The sequence below is a fragment of the Ovis aries genome, chromosome 7, assembly GCF_016772045.2.
Source record: "Ovis aries strain OAR_USU_Benz2616 breed Rambouillet chromosome 7, ARS-UI_Ramb_v3.0, whole genome shotgun sequence".
Taxonomy (NCBI): Eukaryota; Metazoa; Chordata; class Mammalia; order Artiodactyla; family Bovidae; genus Ovis; species Ovis aries.
This window is the reverse complement of record NC_056060.1, coordinates 20,038,919-20,064,616: the sequence shown is the minus strand read 5'-3', so window position 1 is coordinate 20,064,616 and position 25,698 is coordinate 20,038,919. Positions and strand designations below refer to the sequence as shown.

Sequence of the window (25,698 nt, the reverse complement as noted above, 5' to 3'; positions counted from 1 at the left end):
GGGCTCAGTGCTGTTGGTCTTCTACAGGCCAGGGTTGATGGTAAGAGATGCTGCTGCAGAACTGGCATCCCTAGTGTCGATGAGATGATAGAATTCTGGAATCGGGAGGTCAGGAGGCAACACTTAACTTCAGAGACAATGTGGGTGTAATTACCATAATGAACATCAAAGTCAGTTGGAAATCAAGGGCCTTGATCCATGGGGATCAGGGCAGTGGCTAATAGACAATGATGTTTTTAAGGGCAAGAAGTGGACAGCCAATGAAGATGTGGCTTAACTACTGTGATCAAAATAAATCAGTAGAGGGTGAGCAGCAGGTTGATTGCAATGAAAAAAAAGTCATGATTTCTCACCTATTTTCCAAACCTGAGCCAGATTTTAGAGCACATGATCGAAGGGGCTGAGCTGTGTTGAAGAAGAACCCTGCAATGCTGCAGCAAGAGTATGTGGCAGATACTCTCCCAATCCTTCCTCCAAAGGGACCTACAGTCACTAGTGTAATTGCACACTGAGTGCAGTGAGAAGACCCAGATATTTGAAGGCTGCTGGACATAGGGTTTCAGTTGACACTGCTATCATGGGGACCCCAAAAATGCCATTATGGTCCCCATGCCTAGGGATGGGGTATGTGGAGGCCAGGCATCACATGGAGTCCTGGCCCAAGTCCATTTTCTCAGTATCTGATTGCATAATTGAGATGGATATGCTTAGCATCTTGTTCCCTGGCCTGTGGGGCAAGAGTCATTATAATAAGGAAGGTTTAAACCATTGCCCCCTGGGCATGATAGTAAATCAGAAATAATACTGCATCCAGCACGGAAGAGCAGAGATTAGTGCCACCCTGAAAGGGAAAGGGAAGTCGCTCAGTTGTGTCCGACTCTTCACGACCCCATGGACCGCAGCCTACCAGGCTCCTCTGTCCATGGGATTTTCCAGGCAAGAGTACTGGAGTGGGGTGCCATCGCCTTCTCCGGAGGTAATGTGCATGTCAATGCTATTCTCTCAAATCATCCTACCCTTGCCTTCTCCCAACAAGTAAGCTTAAAGTGTACATCACAATGGTTTGATCTATGTACAGATTGTGAAATAGATATATATATATATCTCCTTAATTCATTCACCCGTTGATGGACACAGGTTGTCTCCCTGTCTTGGCTACACTGCTGCAATAAACATGGTGTGCTGATACCTCCCGAGGATAGTGATTTTGTTTCCTTCAGAAATATGCCCAGAAGTGGAATTGCTGGATCACACTGTAGTTCTATTTTAAATTTTTTGATGTGGAGAAAAGGAAACCATTGTGCCCTGTTGGTGAGAATGCAAACTGGTGCCATCGGGATGGGAAAAGAATATGTAGGTTTCACTAAAAATTAAAAATACAACTTTGCATGAAATAGTCTCTTTTTTCTAACAATTATAGGTGGGGTTGAATCAAATGAATCAGGGCAAAGATGGTTCATTGCTTTTACCATAAATCTAAACAAATTATAATCCCAATCCCAGCTGTTATGCCAGATATAGTATCTTTACTGAGAAGATCAGCACAACCTGTGGTACTTGATAGGCAACTACTGAAATGGTGAAGGTGTTATTTTTAATCTCCATCAGAAAAGCAAATCAACAGCAGTTTGCATTAACCTCCAACAGAGAGAAGAACACATTCATAGTCTTGCCCTAGAGCTAGATTACTTCTCCCACGTCTGTCTCAGTGTAGTCCAGAGGCACCTTGATAATCTCCACATTCCACAGAACCTCATGGTGATTGGTCCGCTCTACTGATGAAATCATATTACTTAGAGCTGGTAAGTGGGAATGATAAGTATTCTAGAAGCCTTAGTAAGGCACTGGAATGCCAGAAGGTAGGAGATAAATCCTATAAACATTCAGGGGTCCTAACACACTGTGAAGTATTTGGGGGTCCAATAGTCTGGGGTGTGCTGGAATGCCCCCCTCCAAAATAAAAGAGAGACTATTGCACCTTATACCCCCAGCATTGAAAAGGGGCCTTGGTAGGTCTCTTTAGATTTTAGAGATAACACATATCACGGTTGGGAATATTATTCAGTCCCATTTATCAGATGAATCAGAAAACTGGGTTTTGAGTGGAGCCTAGAGTCAGACAGGGTGCTTCAGTAGGTCCAGGCTGTCACAAAAGGCTCTGGGCTCATATAACCCACAGAGGTCAATGGGGCTAGAAGTATCTCTGGCAGATAAAGGTGCTGCATGGAATCTCTGGCAAGTTCTATTGGGAGACAGTAGCAGGACGAATTCTTGAGGTTCTGGACTACTCAAAGCTATGCTGTCTGCAGCAGAGAGATGTTCATCATTCAAGCAACAGCTCCTGGCATGCCACTGAGCCCTGGCAGAAGCGGAGTATACGACCATGGGGCACCAGATGACGATGTAACTTATGAAGGTTGGATCCCGTCACTTCCACTGAGTCACAAGCTTGAGGGGCACAGCAGTAATCAATCGTAGGAGAGAACTGAGTTCAAACAAAACTGGAGAGCTCAAATAATTTACACTATCAGGTGTTCCAAATCCCCACGCCACCTCCTTCTGTGGTACTAATACCTCTCCCTCAGCTCAGACCTAAGACCTCATGGGGAGCTCTAAATGACCAGCTAATATAAAAAAATTTTTTAAACCTGATTCTCATTCATGAATGATTTGTTGCTATGAGCCAAAGATGTACTGCTGACCCATTATGGCTCCACTCAAGGCCATAAACCTCCTAATAGACAGAACTCTATGCGGTACATCTGGTCATCAACTTTTGTTGAGGGAAAAAGCAACCTGAGATAAAGTGTACTAACATTTCATTGCATGACTCTCCTTTGTTTATCCGTTTGAGTTGATGGACATTTAGGTGTTTTCTACTTTTTGACTATTATGCATAATACTGTAATGAACATCTGTGCATAAGGTTTTGTTTGAACACATGCTTTCTAATCCTCTTGGGTGGAATTCCTGGGTAATATAATAATGCTATGTTTGACTTTTGGGGAAACTGCCAAACTTTCCGACAGTGGCTGCACCATTTTACACTCTCACCAGTTATGTAAAATGGTTCCAATTTCTCTATATCCCACCAACACTTGTTATTTTGTATTTGTTTTTTCAATAGTCATCCTTGCCGGTGTGAAATGGTATCTTGTTGTGGTTTTAGTTTGAATTCCCCTGATGGCTAATGAAAGATTCACTTTTCTCTCTTGTAAGCTAGACCACACATTAAAAAATAATATTGGTTGTTATATTTTTTGTCAAAGTGTTTGTAGTGGACATACCCAGAATACTTTTCCCACCACAGCAGAGTCTTTCTCTGCAGTCAAAGATTATTAGGGTTAAAGGAAAAAAACAGATTAGAGTTAAGTATACAGACGAAAGGCTAGAGGGAACAATATGTTTTCAGATAGCTAGAACTGGTATCAGGAGAGGATTTCACATAAAAGATTTTGACATATGGAATAACTAGCATAGAATTGAGATGGCTAATAGCAAGGCAAGAGTTTGTTGAGGAGATTGCCTCCCCCGTTATAACAGAATGCTCATTTTGGGACCATATTCATATATTCAATATTTGGAGAGATATAGAAACTGTTCAAACCTAGTTTTTCCTATGTCCAGAACCTTCTCATGCTCTGGATCTGAAAATCATGTCTTGAAATATGGGATTTAAACTATATCCAAGTGACTATCCAGACTACCCCACTGGATTGTTAATATGACAACACAGCTGCAAATTGTTCTTTCATTCATTTAAGAACTAGTTATCAATGGGACTTTCCTGGCAGTCCAATGGTTGGAACTCCATGCTTCCACTGCAGGGGACATAGGTTCAATCCCTGGCTGGGGAACTAAGATCCAGCATGCCATGCAGCATAACCAAAAAATTAAAAATAAGTAAAAATTGAAAAAAGAACTAGTTATCGAGCATCAAGAACCAGCATTGGAAACAGTGGCAGTCATTGTTCAAGGTACAGAATGTATGGGATTCAACATGAAAGGGCATGTCCCTGCTCTCCCAAGTCTTATAGCAACACTGAATACACAGTACTAGAGAGCCTCTGGAGAAGGCAATGGCACCCCGCTCCAGTACTCTTGCCTGGAAAATCCCATGGACAGAGGAGCCTGGTGGGCTGCAGTCCATGGGGTCGTGAAGAATCGGACACGGCTGAGCGACTTCACTTTCACTTTTCACTCTCATGCATTGGAGAAGTAAATGGTGACCCACTCCAGTGTTCTTGCCTGGAGAATCCCAGGGACGGGGGAGCCTGGTGGGCTGCCGTCTATGGGGTCGCACAGAGTCGGACATGACTGAAGCAACTTAGCAGCAGCAGCAGCAGAGAGCCTCTAAGTGTTCCTGGACCTGCTCCTCTCCCTCTTAGAGTTTCTACCCTCACACAGGACAGTCACTTCTTCAGAGCCCCCATGGCACCCTCTCAGAATGCAATTAGAATGATCCAGATAGAGAGTATCAAGTGTGCACTTTCACAAAGAGACAATCTCGATTTAATTAGAGCGAGGATGCCATTAACCCATTATTCAATCAACTGAAAGGCCCTCTAGCCTAAAAATTTGGAAATGCAAATGAAGGCAGACACAGTTGGAGAGATTTTTAATATCTAAGTGTCCAAGGGCCAGATGACAGCTCACTCCGCATGTACAGTCCACACTCTCCGAGCCTTTTCACAGTAATTACTGTAAAAAGCTTTGAGATACCTTGAGCATAATCACAGTTCTGGGGAAACAAATTAGACAGTACATTAATTATGTTGGTTGCTGAAAATATGGGGGGCCAGGGGACCAAATGCAGAAGGATTGGGGCCTTAGAGACAGCCAGGATGGAACTGTGTACTTCAACTTGTTAAAAACACAATCCAGGACATCTGGGAGAACTGTCATCTGGAATTCATACAGTCACAGGGAAAAACACTGCTGACAGAGAACTTGATGATTAAAGGCAGATTCAGCAAAGCCACTGAACTAGTTATTGAGCGTCAAGGACCAGCCCTGAGAATGGGGGCAGCCATTGTTCCAGGTACAGAGAATATGGGAATCAACAAGGGCTGGGCTGGACCCTATAGAGGAAGCATGACCTCGCCCTGCACAAGCGAGGTGTGGTGTGGGAGAGCCATGGGGCAAAGCTCTCCTGAATGCCAAGTCAGAAAGGGCAGAGAGACACACTGACTGAATTGATACCCTCTAACCTTAATGATTGGCTAAGGGCAAACCAATCATTGTCTCCAAAATTGGCTAGAGTTTCCCCACATCACTGCCATTGCCCATGCTATAATATCTTCCACTCTCTTTTGCCAATTATCAATTTCTATTTATCTTTCAAGACAGTTCCAATGTGATTTCTTCAACCAGATAACCTACATTAATCTCTCCCTCACCCAAGCACTGGTGGCTTACTTGCAAAGCCCATATACTGATCATGGACTGCCTTAGGTGAAGAATGGGACCTTTATTCAGCTCCCCATTTCACTCCCAGCTCCTTCTTGCTCAACAGCTATCCTAGGCTGGCCATCCAATTAATGACCACCCAACCCTCATTTGATAAGTGGCCCATCAGTATTGCCAGAGCTCTTTCTTTGTACCAGCCCCTGTGCTGGACGCTGGGAATATAGTGCCTTTTGGACAAGTCTAATATGGTTCTTGTTCTCTCAGAGCTTATACTGTATGTCTCTTAGGTTGTTCTCCTCTTGACTGAGAGGTAATAAAACATATAATTCACAAGAGCTGATTACACCAGCCAGATCTCTTAGGTCCAAAAGGGTCATCCAGGGAATGTGGAGCAGGGCAGGGAAATAAAACTGCATGGATCACAACAAACTGTGAAAAATTCTTAAAGAGATGGGAATACCAGACCACCTTACCTGCCTCCTGAGAAATCTGTATGCAGGTCAAGAAGCAACAGTTAGAACCAGACATGGAACAATGGACTGGTTCCAAATCTGGAAAGGAGTATGTCAAGGCTGTATATTGTCACCTTGCTTATTTAACTTATATGCCGAGTACATCATGAAAAATGCCAGACTAGATGAAGCACAAGCTGGAATCTAGATTGCAGGGAGAAATAACCTCAGATATGCAGGTGACACTACCCTTATGGCAGAAAGCGAAGAGGAACTAAAGAGCCTCTTGATGAAAGTGAAAGAGGAGAGTGAAAAAATTGGCTTAAAACTCAACATTCAGAAAACTAAGATTATGGCATTCAGTCCCATCACTTCATGGCAAATAGATGGGGAAACCGTGACAGATTTTATTTTCTTGGGCTCCAAAATCACTGTGGATGGTGACTGCAGCCATGAAATTAAAAGGCACTTGCTCCTTGGAAGAAAAGTTCTGACAAACCTAGACAGCATATTAAAAAGCAGAGACATTACTTTACTGACAAAGGACTGCATAGTCAAAGCTATGGTTTTTCCAGTAGTCATGGATGTGAGAGTTGGACCATAAAGAAAGCTGAGCACTGAAGAATTGATGATTTTGAACTGTGATGTTGGAGAAGACTCTTGAGAGTCCCTTGGACTTCAAGGAGATAAAATCAGTCAATTCTAAAGGAAATCAGTCCTGAATATTCATTGGAAGTACTGATGCTGAAGCTGAAGCTCCAATACTTTGGCCACCTGATGCAAAGAACTGACTCATTGGAAAAGACCTTGATGGGTCTTTTTGCAAAAGACTGAAGGGAGGAGGAGAAGGGGACAACAGAAGATAAGATGGTTGGATGGCTTCATAGACGCGATGAGTTTGAGCAAGCTCTGGGAGTTGGTGATGGATAGGGAAGCCTGGCGTGCTGCAGTCCGAGGGGTCACAAAGAGTTGGACACAACTGAATGACTGAACTGAACGGAATCCTTAAGTACTCCAGGGTGAAGCTTCCAGCTTAATACTGGAGTCCCAGCTTAATACTGCCTGGACCATCAGCATGGGGCTAGGACCCTAGGAGAAAAATGAGGCTTTTTTACCTGTCCTTGTGATGACCCAAGTGACCCAGAAATGCCCTTCTCTCAGCTGTGTGGCTAACCCTTTCTGAATCGAACTACTGATGTTTGAGTTGAGACAAATGTAAAGTAGATGGAAAAGTCTTTACCCTGGAGACAAGAGGGTATTCCTGGTTCTGATGGTTACTAATTAATGGCCTTAGATGACTCATTTAAAGCTTTCAGATTCAGTTGCCTCATCAGAAAATGGGGATGGGCTTAAATCAGAAGGTCTCTTAAAGTCTTTTCTGAGTATAATTCTGAAATGTAATACCCAGGGAAGTGCATAAAACATGAATGCAGATTTTAATCATTCTCGTGCAGTGACCACCCAGATAATCAACACAGGTCAAGAGAAACTATATCTAATACCACTGGAGCACCTTCACACATCCCTTTCTAATTATCCCCCCTTTTTCCCCAAGAGGGGTACACTATCATGATATGGACAATAATCACAGCCTACCTAAGTATGCAAGCCTAGATTGAAGTAGTTTCATTTTGCTGGTTTTTAAATGTCATGTGGATGAAATCATGTAGTGTTTATTCCTTTGTTTCTGGCTTTTGGTCAAATTGTGTTCATGAGATTCATCTATGTTGTTGAGTACAATAGCTGGGTTCATTTTGTTGCTGTATACTATTCCATTGTATGCACTGAATATATAATACAGTTTACCCATTTTACTGTTGATGGACATGTGGGTTGTTTCCAGTTTGATACTTTTGAAAGCAATACTGCTACGAACATTCTGGCTCATGTACTTTCTTATTCAGGAACTTCTGAGTCACAGGGTTAGCAAATCTTTAATGTTATTCAAATATGCCAGTTTTCCAAAGTGGTTGCACCAGAATTATACTCTCATATGTGGGATCTAGAAAAAGGGTACAGATGAACCTACTTGCAGGGCAGGAATAGAGACATAGAGAACACACTTTTGGACACAGTGAGGGGGGATGAATTGGGAGATTGGGACTGGTGTATGCACACTACCATGTGTAAACAGACAGCTAGTGGGAACCTGCTGTATAGCTCAGGGAGCTCAGCTTGGTGCTCTGTGGTGACCTAGATGAGTAGGGTGGGTGAAGGGCGGGAAGGTGATCCGAGAGGGAGGGGACGTATGTATACATATAGCTCATTCACTCCACTGTATAGCAGAAACTAAGACAGCATTGTAAAGCAACTGTGAAAATAAATAAAAAATTAAAAACAGTGTAAGAGAGTTCCCCACCCGAGCCAATACCTAATACTACCAGACTTTAGAATTTTTTTAACCCATATGAAGGATGTGTAACAGAATCTCATTGTGGCTTTAATTTGTATTTTTTGATTACTAATAAGACTGAATTCCTTTCCTTAAGTATATTCACCCTTTTGACTTCTTTTTTACAACATGTCTGTTCAAGTACTTCCCCATTTTAAAATTAGGTTCTTTTCTTATTGATTTATAGGTGTTCTTTATATAATGTCAGTTATAAGTATGGAAAATATCTCCCTCCACTCTATGTCTTGTTTATTCACCCTCTTAATAGTGCTTTTGATAAACAGAAGTTTTTAATGTAGAATAATTTTCTCTTTTATGATTGGTATATTTTGTATCTCTTATGAAAATTTTTCCTTCTCTAAGGTCATGAAGGTATTCTCCCATATTATCTTTTAAATACTTTATTATTCTATGTTTAATTTTTAGGACTCCAATCTACCTAGTGTTCCAATTCACCAGAAGAAATTTATAGATGATATCGGAATAGAGTCAGATTTTTATACACATGGATACCTATCTACATGACCACCTCTCTTTCCTCATGTTTTCCCCAGTAATCTGCAATCTTATTCTTCTCATATATTCAGTATCTATACATGCAAAAGCTATTCCTGAGTTCTCTATTCTACTCCACTGGCTCACTTCTCTATCTTGGCACCAATATCATACTGTCTTAATTGCTGTAACTTCGCAGTAAATCTTGATATCTGCTCGAACAATTTCCCTTATCTTGTTCTTTTATAAGAATGTCTTGGTTAATCTTCCCTTTTTATATTTCCACATAAATCTTAGAATTATCTTGCCATGTTCCATAAAAGCATCTTGTGATTTTAATTGGGATTGCACTGAATCTAGTGATCAGTTTAGGGAGAGCATTTCTAGTTTTACAACATTGGCTTCCAGTCTGTGACTATGGCATATATCTCTCTTTATTTAGGCCTTCCTTAAATCGCTCAAAACTTCATAGTTACCTTCCTTGAGGTCTTGTGGTGGACCATCCACAATAGCTGCTGACCTCAGGACTGTCTCAGGGCTCCTCTCCAGCACTACCGTTCGCCTCAGGCCTCTCTATCCACCCAAGCCCAAGCCAGTTCAGCAGGGACAAAGACTGTTCTTCCACCTCTACCTCCTCAAGCCATTTCCTCTTCACCATTTCTCTTTTAAGTTATCCCAAATGCTGTAACCAACCTCTACACCAACTCGACCATGAGCACAATTCTCTGTTAGCCCTGATGCTCCCTGCTGGCGCCACACAATTTACTGGCATGTGGCCTTGGTCTGCTGGTAGCATACACTCCCATGGTAATGCTCCAACACCACCATCTGAAAGGTCAGTTTCTCAAGAGATATGCAGTGGCCTCAAGAATTCTACAAGTCCACATTACTTGTCCAAGATCTGGGGGTGACCGCAAGGGACATTGAACCAAGGAGGCTGATGAAGGGTACTCCTTCACCTCTCTCTGTGCAATGCACAAATTCTCTGCAGGACAGACTGACATATTGTCTGTAGTCCACATTCTCTTAGTTCACTCAGGCTTATCATGTGACTTCTTTCAGCCTTAGTTTCCTTATCTGGAAAATCTGGACAACACCTGCCCTGGCAGCTACCTACCCTGAATCAGCCACCTGATTCAGCATTCATTTCAACCATATTATCTTCTGCCTTATTCTCCTGCAGAGACTGGCCAGTGAATTACTTACATTTTAGTTTCTTTTTCAGATAGAGGTGGCCATGGCATGACATAGCTCTAGCTGATGAGATGCAGGCAGAAGACCCCAGGGAGGCCTTCCCTTCCGAAAAAAGGCAATATCTGACAAGGAGGAGGCTGTTGCTTTTTACCTGTTACAGTTTGCATCACTCAATCCCCTTTCTTTCTGTCTGTAACATGGATGGGATGTCTGGAGGGGCAGCATCCATTCTATTCTATTCAAGAAAGATAAACACACTAATCGTGGCAAAACAGGTAGATAGAAGAAAATTGAGCTTCCCTGGTGGCTCAGACAGTAAAGAATCTGCCTGCTACGCAGGAGACCCAGGTTCAATCCATCAGGAAGAACCCCTGAGGGAGGAAATGGCTACCCACTCCAGTATCCTTGCCTGGGAAATCTCATGGACAGAGGAGCCTGGCAGGCTACAGTCCATGAGGTCTTAAAGAGTCCAACACAGCTGAATGACTAACACTTTCACTTTTCAGAAGAAAATTAGTTCTTCATAATGACTTTAACCAGTCAGACAGTGCTGAGTTTCCTAACTTGAAAACCCATTCATGTGGGAAAAAATAAACTCCTTACTTGTCTGAGTAAGTGGAAGGGTTTTCTAATGCTTATGGCCAAAAGCATTTCTGATACACTTACTTGACAAGGTTGTGATCAGAAATAAAGAAGAATGCATGGAAAAACTCAACAGTACCTTCAGCAGCTATTATTATAGACTGCTGTGTGTGTGAGCCCGTTGCCTCTTTAGACAGACTACTGCTGCTGCTGCTGCTGCTAAGTCACTTCCGACTAAGTCGTGTCCTACTCTGTGCAACCCCATAGACTGCAGCCTACCAGGCTCCTCTGTCCCTGGGATTCTCTAGGCAAGAACACTGGAGGCTCACGAGCTAACCCGAGCCAGCGGCCCGGAGCCAGCCGGCGGGTCGTCCGGGAGGCGGCGGCGCAGGGAGGGGCCCGACGCGCGCACGTGGCCCAGGCGGCCGCCATGGCGGACAGCGGCCCCGCGGGGGGCGCGGCGTTGGCGGCCCCGGCCCCCGGACCGGGGAGTGGCGGCCCAGGGCCCCGCGTCTACTTTCAGAACCCCCCTGGGGCTGCAGGCGAGGGCCCGGGCGGCGCGGACGACGAGGGCCCAGTGAGGCGCCAAGGGAAGGTCACGGTCAAGTACGACCGCAAGGAGCTACGGAAGCGCCTCAACCTGGAGGAGTGGATCCTGGAGCAGCTCACTCGCCTCTACGACTGCCAGGAAGAGGAGATCCCAGAGCTGGAAATCGATGTGGATGAACTCCTGGACATGGAGAGCGATGATACCCGGGCTGCCAGGGTCAAGGAGCTGCTGGTTGACTGTTACAAACCCACTGAGGCCTTCATCTCTGGCCTGCTGGACAAGATCCGGGGCATGCAGAAGCTGAGCACACCCCAGAAGAAGTAAGGGTCCTCGACCCAGCTGAACGGTGGCTCCACAGGACAATCGCTGCCCGCTGACCTCGTAGCAACAGCAATACCAGGGGGCCCTGCGGCCAGGCCTGGTGCCACGAGCAGGGCTCCCCGTGCCCCTGGCCCAGGGGCCTCTTCCCTGCCCCCTCAGTTTTCCATTTTTGGGGTTTTTTATTATTATTAAACTGATGGGACTTTAAAAAAAAAAAAAAAAAGAACACTGGAGTGAGTTACCATTTCCTTCTCCAATGCATGAAAGTGAAAAGTGAAAGTGAAGTCGCTCAGTCACGTCCGACTCTTTGCAACCCCATGGACTGCAGCCTACCAGGCTCCTCCATCCATGGGATTTTCCAGGCAAGAGTACTGGAGTGGGGTGCCAGTGTCTTCTCCCCTTTAGACAAACTAGATACTTCCTAAAGACAAGGGCCAAGAAAATGGGCTGAGCACAGAGAAGAGGTCAATACAGACTGAATTGAACTGAAATGAGATCTCTCCTGGGCAAAATGTTTCATACCGACATACCTATTTTAGCCTTTGCTTTATTATATTTTTTACAAACTGAAGGTTTGTGGTAACTCTACATTGAGGAAATCCATTGGGACCATTTTTCCAACAGCATTTGCTCACTTAGTGTCTTCAGGGTCATATTTTGGTAATTCTTACAATATTTCAAAAATTTTCACTATTATTATATTTTTGATGGTGATATGTGGTCAGTGATCTTTGAGTTACTATTGCAAAAGATTACAACTTGGAAGGCCAGATGATGGTTAGCAATAAAGTATTTTTTTTTTAATTTCTATTTATTTCCTTGTTTTGTTTTTGGTTGTGCTGGGTCTTCAGTGCTACACATCGGCTTTCTCTGGTTGTGTTGCATGGGCTTCTCATTGCAGTGGTTTTTCTTATTGCAGAGCACGGACTCTAAGCACATAGGCTTCAGCAACTGTAGCACAGAAGCTCAGTAGTTGTGGTGCACGGGCTTAGCTGCCCCATGGCATGTAGGATCTTCCCTGACCAGGGATCAAACTGGTGTCCCTTGCATCGAAAGGCAGATTCCTAACCACTGGACCATGAGGGAAACCCAGGTATTTTTGATTAAGGTACGTACATTTTTTAAAAACATAATACTATTGTACACTTGATAGACAATAGTGTCAACATAACTTTTATGTGCACTGGGGAACCAAAAAATTGTTGTGACTCACCTTATTGCCATATTTGCTTTATTGCAGTAGTCTGGAACTGAACCTGCAGTATTTCTGAGGTCTGCCTGTTCTTAGAGGATCTAGCAGAGGACAGATGCATCAGTCTGTTCAGTGCAATGAACAGAAATCACTCTAAGTATTTTGTCCAGAAGGAGATTTAATACAAGGAATTAGGTTTGTCTGGCGAAGAGATTTGTGGTGTGGAAGTCAGGGTTCTGCCACCAGACTGCTGAATAAACGAACACATCACTGAAGTTATCAGCAACCCACTATTGCTGCCCCCTCTACAGATACCACAACTGGACTTTAATCCCACAAATATGGACACTGGACACAAGAAGCCAGAGTCTAGCTGCTGCCATAGCAGAAAGAAGTCCTCCCCGTCACTTCTTATTTCCAAATGTAATTTGAGAGCATTTATTGGTGATAGCTACTTTGAATCCAGGAGCTTAGCTGCAAAGGAGTCTAAAAAACACAGCTTTTAGCTTTTTCATCAATCTAACTAGAAGGTAGAATGGAAGTTGAGAGGCCAATCTTCCCCAGCAGGGACATGGAGAGGAGATGGGTAACAGGAGGGGAAGGAGGGAAAATTGTGATCCGTGCTTTCTTGCAGTTCTGTTGGAGGCACCAAGGAAAGGGGATCAACCACGGTATTTTCTAATCACTGATGGTTTTGCAAGAATAAGTTCTGACAGGCAAGCTGACAGCTCCTGGGAAAGGAGAAAGCAGCCCACATGCTCGTATGTGTCTCATTTTCTTAGTGAAACAGAAATAAATAAGGATGAGCTGGGGGAACCCAGACTGAGGAGAGCAGCCTCTGTGAATTGCCGTGCTCCTGTCACTTTTCTTTTGTCTGGCTCCACTGCACTTTAGAGGGTGTGCACAGGGAGGGGAGGGTAGAGAGGCTGGAGCTGCCCTTTCCCCACACTCGCTCATCCTGCGCTTGGTCAAGGACACTCTGGGTCTGAGACTTGGCTAGAAAGTCATTCAGGGTGTCTACTCACCTAGCAGCTCTCCAACCAGCACCCAGAGTTGCCATGATGGTGTCTGCATCACTGTGCGCCAGGCCTTGTGCTGACTGCTTTGTGTACAGGTTTCACTCAACTGTCAATGAACATCCATTTAACAAATATTAGAAAGGTAGAATGCCTTTTGTGGAGTAGGTTCTGGTCTAGATGATCAAAGGAAACAAAACTATCTGACCTTATGACAGATATAAATGAAAGTCATGACCTTCAGATGCAGGAATTTTCATATATATTTATTTTCATGGGCCAAAATAAAGCAATCTCTGAAGCACCTCAACCCTTTAACATATAAAAACGTGCTCACCATGTTGCCCCAATGCTTTGCCTCCTTCTCTCTTACTATTGGGCCATATTTGGATTCTAGGGTTTATCTGGAGTCCAGTCTTTAGCCCCATGTGGTTAACATATTTTTAACCACATGCATATTTGGTTATTTTTGCATATTTTTCTTGCATATTTTTCTGTTCCCTGTCTCCTCCCCAGGGAAACCTAGTGTGCTACAGTCCATGGGGTTGCAAAGAGTCAGACATGACTTAGAGACTGAACAACAATCTCCTGCACCTCTGGTCTTTATGGAGTACTAACTCACTCATTATAGCCATCTACCTACTGACCACCACCCCTGTGCCATTCCAGCCTTCCTCCAACTCAGTTTGCCCTACTGCTTTCAAGGTGCATGTCTCCCACGACAGAGTGGGGGCTTCCACTTGCAGAAGGACCCCTGGAAAAGGGTTTTCTGCTTATATGAGTGCTGCTCAGAGAACTTCTTCCATTCTCTGAGTGAGAGGAAAAACGGTTCTTCAGAAAGGCATCTATGAAGCCTGAGGACACTGCCTGAGTCAGTGAGGCCTGATCTATATTATCATGAATTCTAACTGGAACTAAAGAAAGAGGAAATGCACCCTGTTCTAATAGTGGCAGTCACCATCCTCCTGCATCCTTGCCAGATGAATCTAGCATGCATACAAGCCCAGGCTAAAATTCTGAAACTCAGAACCATCAGCACATTAGGGGAGAAAATTCCCTAATGAGAGAAAATGACTCTCTTGAGAGATAAAGAAAAAGCAGTTGATTCAACACTCACTCATGATTTACAAAATAAAAAAACAAAACAGAAACAAAACCAAAACCCTCTTAGCACAATAAGTCCAGGAGGGAGCATCATCAACCTGATAAAGGATATTAACCAAAAAACTAGAGCAAATGCACAAAAAGCACTCCTTTTAAAGTTAGGAATAAGACGAGCAGGGCCACTAATGTGACTTCTTTTCAATAAGGTACTGTGAGGCTCCAGCCGGTGCAGAAAAAAAAAAAATCTTGGAAAGAAAAAAATATATACCTTTAACAGAGCTGTCATAATGTATTAAAAATAAAGAAGCAAAACTATCATTATTTGGCAAAGAAATTTGCATTGGAAAATTATTTTCATATAAAAATCTAAGACAATCTGCAGTTAAATTATTAGAACTAAGAATAGAAGAAAATGAAAATACTCAAGTATCAATTTGTCATATACAGTAACATTAATATTTATAAATTATAGTTTAAAAATATAAGTAACAAACAAAGCTAGTGGAGGTGATGGAATTCCAGTTGAGCTGTTTCAAATCCTGAAAGATGATGCTGTGAAAGTGCTGCACTCAATATGCCAGCAAATTTGGAAAACTCAGCAGTGGCCACAGGACTGGAAAAGGTCAGTTTTCATTCCAATTCCAAAGAAAGGCAATGCAAAAGAATGCTCAAACTACCACACAATTGCACTCATCTCACATGCTAGTAAAGTAATGCTCAAAATTCTCCAAGCCAGGCTTCAACAATACATGAACCGTGAAATCCCTGATGTTCAAGCTGGTTTTAGAAAAGGCAGAGGAACCAGAGATCAAATTGCCAACATCCACTGGATCATGGAAAAAGCAAGAGATTTCCAGAAAAACATCTATTTCTGCTTGATTGCCTATGCCAAAGCCTTTGACTGTGTGGATCACAATAAACTCTGGAAGATTCTGAAAGAGATGGGAATACCAGACCACCTGACCTGCCTCTTGAGAAATCTGTATGCAGGTCAGGAAGCAACAGTTAGAACTAGACATGGAACAACAGACTGGTTCCAAATAGGAAAAGGAGTACATCAAGGCTGTATATTGTCACTCTGCTTATTTAACTTCTATGCAGAGTACATCATGAGAAACGCTGGGCTGGAAGAAGCACAAGCTGGAATCAAGATTGCCAGAAGAAATATCAGTAACCTCAGATATGCAGATGACACCACCCGTATGGCAGAAAGTAAAGAAGGGCTAAAAAGCCTCTTGATGAAAGTGAAAGAGGAGAGCGAAAAAGTTGGCTTAAAGCTCAACATTCAGAAAATGAAGATCATGGCATCTGGTCCTATCACTTCTTGGGAAATAGATGGGGAAACAGTGGAAACAGTGTCAGACTTCATTTTTTTGGGCTCCAAAATCACTGCAGATGGTGATTGCAGCCATGAAATTAAAAGACGCTTACTCCTTGAAAGAAAAGTTATGACCAACCTAGATAGTATATTCAAAAGCAGAGACATTACTTTGCCAGCAAAGGTCCATCTAGTCAAGGCTATGGTTTTTCTTGTGGTCATGTATGGATGTGAGAGTTGGACTATGAAGAAGGCTGAGCACCGAAGAATTGATGCTTTTGAACTGTGATGTTGGAGAAGACTCTTGAGAGTCCCTTGGACTGCAAGGAGATCCAACCAGTCCATTCTGAAGGAGATCAGTCCTTGGTGTTCTTTGGAAGGAATGATGCTAAAGCTGAAACTCCAGTACTTTGGCCACCTCATGCGAAGAGTTGACTCATTGGAAAAGACTCATGCTAGGAGGGGTTGGGGGCAGGAGGAGAAGGGGACGACAGAGGATGAGATGGCTGGATGGCATCACAGACTTGGACGTGAGTCTGAGTGAACTCCGGGAGATGGTAATGGACAGGGAGACCTGGTGTGCTGCGATTCATGGGGTCACAAAGAGTCGGACATGACTGAGCAACTGAACTGAACTGAACAAAACAAAACAAAAACTAGTAATTAAGAATGGAGAAGGCAATGGCACCCTACTCCAGTACTCTTGCCTGGAAAATCCCATGGATGAAAGAGCCTGGTGGACTGCAGTCCATGGGGTCACTAAGAGTCGGACATGACTGAACGACTTCTCTTTCACTTTTCACTTTCATGCATTGGAGAAGGAAATGGCAACCCACTCCAGTGTTCTTGCCTGGAGAATCCCAGGGACGGGGGAGCCTGGTGGGCTGCTATCTATGGGGTAGCACAGAGTCGGATATCACTGAAGCGACTTAGCAGCAGCAGTAATTAAGAATAAACTTAATCAAAACATTTTATAAAACACTATTGGAAAGATTTTAAAAACAGACCTAAATAAGTGTGTGTACATATTTTTATATACAAATATATAATATTTATATTTGGATAAGTATAACATTTGTTTAGTTTATTAATAATATTTATTATTAATAAATCTATTTGTATTGGGATAAAATCAAAATTACAATGATGGCAGTTGTCTCAAATTCAGTCAATATACTTTCAGGCAAAATTTCAATAAGGTTTTTAGTGAAACTCAACAATCTGATCCTAACATTTACATGGAATGTTGAAGGATAAAAAGCAGCTGGGAAAAATTTGAAGGGGAGAACTCCTCAACTAGATATCAATATTTAGTATAAAGCTATGGCAGTTAAGGGGCTTCCCCAGTAACTCAGTGGTAAAGAATCTGCCAGCAATGCAGGAGCCACAGGAGATGCAAATTCGATCCCTGGTTCAGGAGGATCCCCTGGAGCAGGCCTGGCCACCCACTCCAGTATTCTTGCCTGGAGAATCCCATGGAGAGAGGAGCTTGGCGGGCTACAGTCCATAGCAATTTGGCATGCACACATTGTGGTTAAGAGAGTATATTATTGGAATAAACATTAACAAATTGAAAACCCTACATAATAGAGAGCCCATCAACATGTCTGTGCCTAAATGGATGTTTGATATATGATAGAAGTTTGAATGAGAAGTGCTGTTGAAAACATTGGTCATATTAATATAAAAGAACTGTAGCTCATACCGTACACAAAAATAAATTCCAGATGGATTAAAGATCTAATTTTGAAAGTCAAAACCTCAAAACTTTCAGAGGAAAATATAAAAGAGTATCTATGTGACCTTGGAGTAGAAAAGCATGTCTGAAGTTACAGGGGGGAAGAAAGCATTAACAATAATGGAAATCAGATAAATTCAACTACATTAAAAAATAGGAGCTTTTGTACAAAAGAGCTATGATGATTAAGAAGTCAAGTTATTGACTGGGAGAAGATCTGCACAACACAGAAAACCAACCAAGGGTCAACGTATAGAATATACAAAGAACTTCTACAAATCAATGAGTAAAGGACTAATAATGCAATGGAGAAAAACTGACTGAACAGAGAATTCACAGAATAGGAAGTTTCAGTTACCAATACATGGGGATAGATGCACAACCACACAAATAATCAGTGACACAAAATTGCAACAATGTGCCATACCATGTCACACTCAACAGAAGGGCGAAAATTAAGAAGTCTGATGCAACATGGACTCATACATCTACTTTGGAGAGAAGTTACTAAATACAGGATGTGTACACTCTAAAAATCAACAATTCTTTTACTACCAATGATATAAAATTCCAGCGGCATACAGGTGCATGAGAAAACATGTACAACGATTTTCATTTTAGCATAGCTTGTGTTAGAGAAATGTTTGAGTTGACATAAATGCCCATCAACCGAAGAATAACTGAATAAATTGTGATATAATCAGGATCCACACAGATAAATCTTGTGAAAATGTGAGTGGAAAAAAGCGAATTGCCAAAAGATATTTGAGTGTGATATCATTTATATAAAATTTAAAAGTAGGCAATCCAGTGCCAATTATCATTTACATCTAGATACATACCTAAATAGTTTAGGTGTGAAACGTTCATAGGAATGATGGACACCAAATTCAAGCTAGTGGTTACCTTGGAGGAGAAAGGGAAGAGAAGAGAATTGGAGACAATTCATAATGGCTTCAGCTGTATCCTTAATATTTTATTTCAATTTATTAAAAAGATATCAAGTAAAGATGGCAAAATGTTAAGATTTGCCACGCTGAGTGGTAGGTGCATGGATGTTAATTCAAACTGTTTTACATATTTTTTTTGGTTCCCGAACTATATCCTATTTTCTTTTTTTTGGCTGCATCGGGTCTTAGCTGTGGCATGTGGGATCTTTCATTGCAGTGCGCAGACTCTCTTGTTGTGCTATTCAGGCTTAGTTGCTGCACAGCATCTTTAGTTTCCCGACTAGGGATCAAAACTGCGTTCCCAACATTGCAAAGTGGATTCTCAACCACTGGACCACCAGAGGAGTCTTCTAATTTTAAAAATTATATGGAAAAGAGCTACCAAGGCGGTCAACCCCTAAGTTCTCAGGAACTCTTCTGTCATCTGTCACTCCAGGCACACTTGGTCTCCTAATTCTCAGTCTACTTGGTGTAGAAAATGAAAGTTCTAGTCCCTCAGTCACGTCTGACTCTTTGCAACTCCATGGACTATAGCCCGCCAGGATCCTCTGTCCATGGAATTCTCCAGGCAAGAACACTGGAATGGGTAGCCATTCCTTTCTCCAGGGGATCTTCCCGACTCAGGGATCGAACCAAGCTCTCCTGCATTGCAGGGAGGTTCTTTACCATCTGAGTCATCTGGGAAGCCCCTTCTTGGTATAACCTGATCCTAAATAGAGCCTTCTTTGTGGAAGGGAGGGTTAGAACAGTGTACATCAAAATTGCCATACCATCTGTCAGGTGGTGGCATGCACCGCTGGAATACTGGAAAGGATTAATTAGTCCTTTACTGGGTTAAAGTGCTATCATTCTGCTTTTATGAAGCTGGTTGTTAGGAAAGGTACTTGGATCTGGGCCCCTTCCTGGGTGACCTTGCTGCTTTCCTCCTCTACTCTGGGGAGAAGCGTGTGACCCAGGAGGCAAGAATCTCTCTGCACCCTCCCTTCTCCCCCACAATCCTCTTGTCCTTATTTTAGCTTTGTATTAGGAAAGATTTCAAACACATAAAAGTAGACTGAATGGTAAAATGAACCCTCACATCATCACCCAGTTTCAACAATGATTGATATTAATACTTTGCCAATCTTATTTCCTCTATCTCCCTGATTTTTTTTTTGCTGCAGTATTATACAGCAAATCCAAGACATCATTTCATTTCATCCATAAATACTTGTGTTAGCAGATGACTTTTAAAAATTACCATAAGATCCTTATCATACCTAGCCAAATTAATAATAATACCTCAATATCTTCTGATATAATAATACAATATTACTTTCAGATCTGAACTAGTCCCTGTTCTTTAGAGGTTTCCACATATTTCAAACACACAGAACATAAATTCATTAAGGAATGCATGGGCACCTCTACCCCTGCAGACACAGCACTGCGGTCTGGCACAAGTAACCCAAAGGCCTAACATCCGCTCTTATAACTAACACATTTCAAGCCCCAGGGAATAACTTATCCACCCTTTTTGCCCTAGAACCTCTAGGGAAAAGGTTTGCTTTTGAATACTCAGTAGACATCTGAACTATACTGCTCTTAAGGTTGGAGATGTGTCCACTGCCAAAAGCCCACAGGATTTTAGCAGCGGAAGCACTTAAGTACAGCCAAATTAATTCACTTGTCAAATCCTTCCTCTTGGAGAGCATGAATGTGGCAGATTTTACACAATGAACATCCATCCTAGTAGTGCCAAGAGATCATTTTCCTGCTCCTCTTTATATTCTAGTTCACAGTTCTGGGGTCATTCATGAATTTGCACAGTAGTTGCAATAGTTGTACATGGTGACTGAGGAATGTTTTGCAAAATTAAATAATTTGTGTTAGTCTTAAATGTTTATGTTAGATCTAGATGTGATACCCCTGAAATATGATGCTGATTCTTAACTTTAGCAACTAGAAAAACAGTGAATGCTGAAACTGTGATTTTTTTTTTTTTTTTTTTTGGCTGTACATTGCAGCTTGAGAGATCTTAGTTCCCTGGACCAGAGATCAAGCCCAGGCCCCAGCAGTGAGAGCACTGAGTCCTAAGCACTAGATCACCAGGGAATTCTCATGAATATTTTTTTGAAAAAAATTTTAATTGAAGTATAGTACAATATTGTTTTTAATTTCTGCTGTATAAAATTATGAATATTTTATAAACATACTTAAGATAGAATATTTAAAATAAAATTTCAAGTTTAGCTAAATAATTTAGATTTAAATTCCTGATATTTATACTTTTTCCTTTTAAATTCAATAGATACTTTAGAATATTTCAGACGAAGGGTGTGCAACCCTTATTTGTAAAAATCTAGATTAAAAAAATGGCCTAATATAGCATACAGTTTCTGTTCTATAGTCTGTTTTTGTTTGTTGCTTGCTTTTGAAAGTGAAAGTGTTAGTCAATCAGTTGTGTCTGACTCTTTACAACCTCACGGACTGTAGCTGGCTGGGTTCCTCTGTCCATGGAATTCTCCAGGCAAGAATACTGGAGTGGGTTGCCATTTCCTTCCCCAGGGGATCCTCCTGACCCAGGGATCAAACCCAGCTCTCCCACATTGTAGACAGATTATTTACCAACTGAGCCACTAGGGTTGTAGCTTTTATAACCCTTTAAAAATTTAAAAGCCAACCACAAAGAGATACCACTTTATAGCCACTGGGATAGCTAAAATAAGAAAGACAATAATACGTGTTGACATAGATGTGGAGAATTTGGAACCATGGCACATTGCTGGTTGGAATGTAAAAGGTAAAAACTCTTTGGAAAACAATTTGGCAGTTCCTCAAAAAGTGAAACATGACCTAGCAATTCTATTCTTTGATGTATACCTAAGAAAATGGAAAACATATGTCCCCACAAAAACTTGTGTATGAATATTTACAGCAGCATTATTGATAATAGTCAGAAGGCAGAAATAATCCAAATGTCCTTCTGCTGATGAATGGATAATCAAAATGTGATATGTTGTGGTATGATAAAAAATGCACTTGGTCTTTGTCCCCTGTTCCTGGCACAGAGCTCCTATAACTCTTGGAATGTCCTGAGTGATAGTTTGTTGCTCTTTATAGACCTTTCAGACCACACATGATTTTATGCTAATGAGGTGACTCAAAGTGGGAATCCCTAGATAGCTTCAAGATGGGGTTAGTCATCAAAAAGACCTAACACATGGTTAGAGAGGGAAAACGTTCAGCCCCATCCTCTGACCTCTGGGGAGGAGAGAGAAGCTAGAGATCTCAGTGTAAAAATTCTTGAGCCAGGAGATTCAGAGAGCTTCTGGGTTGGTGAATACAATGACCTACTGGGAAGATGGTGCCCCCTAGAGAGGGCATGGAAGCTCTATGCCCGCTGCCTATACTCTATACTTTGCTCTATGTATTTTTTCCAACTGGCTGTTCATTTACAGCCTTTATAATAAGCCAGTCATTATAAGCAAAGCATTTTCCTGACTTCTATGAGTTGTTCTGGTGACTTGCCAAACCTGAGGGAGGTCAGCTCCTGAATTTGTAGTCAGAAGTGTTAGTAACCCGGGCACTTCATTTGTGGTTGGCATCTAAAATGCAGGCAGTCTTGAGGAGCAACTAAGTCCACCAGCTGCAACTACTTAAGCCCGTGCGCCTAGAGCCCGTGCTCTATAAGAGAAGCCTCTACAATGAGAGGCCTGCTCACAGCAGCTAGAGAAAGCCTGATGCAGCAACGAAGTACCAGCACAGCCAAAAGTAAATCAATCTTTAAAAATAAAGTGATATAAAATGGGGGTGGTCTTGTGGGACTGAGACCTTAAACTGCGAAGTCTGTGCTAACTCTAGATAGTTAGCATCAGAACTGAATTGAAGTTTGGACCTGCAGTTGGTATCTAAGAATGGTTTGTTGTTGGTGTGGGAGATTGACATGTATTTGGTATCCAAGAAAAAACCCACACATGCGATGTCAGAAGTGATTTCAGAAAACATGACATTTATATCCATAGAATGGAATATTATTCACATGCACTATGTATATGGCACATGCGACAGCATGGATTAATCTTAAAAACATTATATTCTAGATCATCACAGAGCACCAGGCTGGACCCCCTATGTTATACAGCAACTTCTCAGTTATCTATTTTACATGCGGTAGTGTATGCTATTTTCTATGCTAGTCTACACTAGTTTCTCCATTCATCTCACTCAGGGAGGTGAGGGAGGCTCAAGAGGGAAGTGACATATATACAATTACAGCTAATACATATAGCTGTTTATATATTATATTAATGTATATATTAGTTCAGTTCAGTTCGGTTGCTCAGTCGTGTCCGACTCTTTGCGACCCCATGAATTACAGCACGCCAGGCCTCCCTGTCCATCACCAACTCCTGGAGTTCACTCAAACTTACGTCCATCGAGTCGGTGATGCCATCCAGCCATCTCATCCTCTGTCGTCCCCTTCTCCTCCTGCCCCCAATCCCTCCCAGCATCAGAGTCTTGCCCAGTGAGTCAACTCTTTGCATGAGGTGATCCAAGTATTGGAGTTTCAGCTTTAGCATCAGTCCTTCCAAAGAACACCCAGGACTGATCTCCTTCAGAATGGACTGGTTGGATCTCCTTGCAGTCCAAGGGACTCTCAAGAGTCTTCTCCAACACCACAGTTCAAAAGCATCCATTCTTCGGCACTCAGCCTTCTTCACAGTCCAACTCTCACATCCATACACGACCACTGGAAAAACCATAGCTTTGACTAGAAGGACCTTTCTTGGCAAAGTAATGTCTCTGCTTTTTAATATGCTATCTAGATTGGTCATAACATTCCTTCCAAGGAGTAGCTGTATATAATAAAACATATATAATTATAGCTAATTTGCTTTGTTGTACAGCAGAAACCATCAAAAACTGTAAAGCAATTTCCTCCAAATAAAAAATCAAAAAAATTATGCTAAGTAAAATAATTCAGGTAGAACAGGTCACATAGTGTGTGATTCCATTTAGATGAAATGTCAAGAATAAGTAAATTCATACAGACAGAAAGTAGATAACTGGTTGTCAGGAACTGGGGGTATAGGGGGATGGGAAGTGACTGTTAATAGGTACAGATTTCTTTCGGGGGTGATAAAATATTCTGTAATTAAATAGTGGTCATGATTGTATAATTCTGTGACTATACTGAAAACCAGTGAATTGTACACTCCAAAAAGGTGAACTTTATGGTGTGTGAATTATATCTCAACAGAGCTGTTATTTAAAAATGTAAAAGGACTCAAGTGAAAGTGGCTCAGTCATGTCCAACTCTTTGTGACTCCATGGACTATACAGTCCAAGGAATTCTCCAGGCCAGAATACTGGAGTGGGTAGCCTTTCCCTTCTCCAAGAGATCTTCCCAACTCAGGGATCAAAGCCGGGTCTCCCGAATTGCAGGCAGATTCTTTACCGGCTGAGCCACCAGGGAAGTCCAAGGGCCATACAAAAGCAGGCCAAGAGCTGAATCTGACCTGCAGACTGCAGATTCCTTTTTAGATGACAAAACTTTTTTTTGAAACGTATGAAAAAATAACTTATATTTCTGGTCTTAGTCTGACCTGTGTAAATGTAAGTGATGTTCCTGATCTAATATCTATTCTATTTTTAAACTTTCTTGATTTTGTTCAAAATGTCTTTAACACATTCATTTTCTCCTTCCAAGGTTCTATCCTCTCTTGTGTTCCCTCTAAAGCCAATAGTTGGTCCTTCCCTATCCGTTGTTTCATCTGGTTCCATATCAATGGGGGAAGAAGAGAAGTGGGGAGAGGTCCTGGATCAGATATCTAGAAGACAAGCAGATTTTTCACACTGTGGAGATTCAAGAGCATCAGTCCTCTGTATTTTATGGAATGCTGTAATTATGGCGATGATGGGAACAGACTGAGGGTGATCATGCATGCTGATGGTGGGGGGAGCGTGTTGATGGTGCTGGTGGCAGGGGAGGACAGGGTTCCGATGCAGATAACAGCAGTCCCTAATGGGATGATTACCAAATAGGAGATGTTTTGAGAAGAGCCCCTTTTTTGTTCCAGGCAATTCTGCTATTTTCTCTTATTCTTTAGTTGGCCTGGAAAATGAGTCTTTGCCAGGGTCTGGGCAAGTAGGAGTCTGCAGTAATATTTAGAGTTCTATTTTGTGATTTTATGGAACTGCTGAAAAGGTCAAGAACATTTCTTTAAATGTCAATGGCCTGAGGGTCCAATTACCCAGGGGAGGACATTCTTGGAAGAGATGCTTTGTGAGTCTAGCAGAATGGTGTGGGAGGAGCTCAGTATGGAGGATCCACGGAATGGCCCCAGGCTTCCCAGGGAGAGGGTCCTGGGCAGAGAAGCAGAGGAGGATGGGCTTCTGCAGAAGCTGCTGCTGCTTCCCCCTCATAGACAGGGAAGCCCAGCTGAGCTGCCTTTTCTAAGCAGAGCTCACTACTCTCTCTGCCCCTCTTGTACTCCTGGGTCTACAGTGCCTACTCATTGGAAAAGACCCTGATGCTGGGCAAGACTGCAGGCAAAAGGAGAAGGGGGCAGCGGAGGGTGAGATGATGAGATAGCATCACCAGCTCAATGGACATGAATCTGAGCAAACTCCATGAGATAGTGGAGGACAGAGAAGCCTGGTGGGCTAGAGTCCATGGGTCACAAAGAGTCAGACACAACTTAGTGACTGAAGAACAGCAACAGCCGCGTCTACTGGAACTTGAGGAGCACCCTCCTCCCAAATTCCAAACTGTAGAGATCCCTAGGACTGACCTAAGAAAGGCCACGTGTTCAAATCCCTGAACAAATGTTTTCAAATTCTTAGTGAATATAGGTCTCTCCTGGAGCATGTATTGCAAACGCAGAGTCCTGAGCCGCACATGGACTCAGAGATCTTACAATGAGCAGTATCACTATTTTATAATGAGACAGGAAGATATTTTTGTGGGAGTTGGCAGCTTGCTAAAATGCATATTCCTAGG

General features: G+C 42.3%; 2 protein-coding genes across 3 annotated transcripts in view; one reads left to right on the top strand and one right to left on the bottom strand.

Annotated features, from left to right (window-relative positions):
- The window catches only part of REC114 (REC114 meiotic recombination protein), a 183,228-nt gene that overhangs the window by 127,459 nt on the left and 30,071 nt on the right, over positions 1-25,698 (bottom strand). The window lies entirely within an intron of this gene.
- On the top strand, positions 10,952-11,597 carry LOC114115693 (protein phosphatase 1 regulatory subunit 14B). Its single transcript, XM_027972171.3, has one exon. The coding sequence runs from the start codon at positions 10,955-10,957 to the stop codon at positions 11,396-11,398; it is 444 nt and encodes a 147-aa protein (XP_027827972.1). The 5' UTR covers positions 10,952-10,954; the 3' UTR covers positions 11,399-11,597.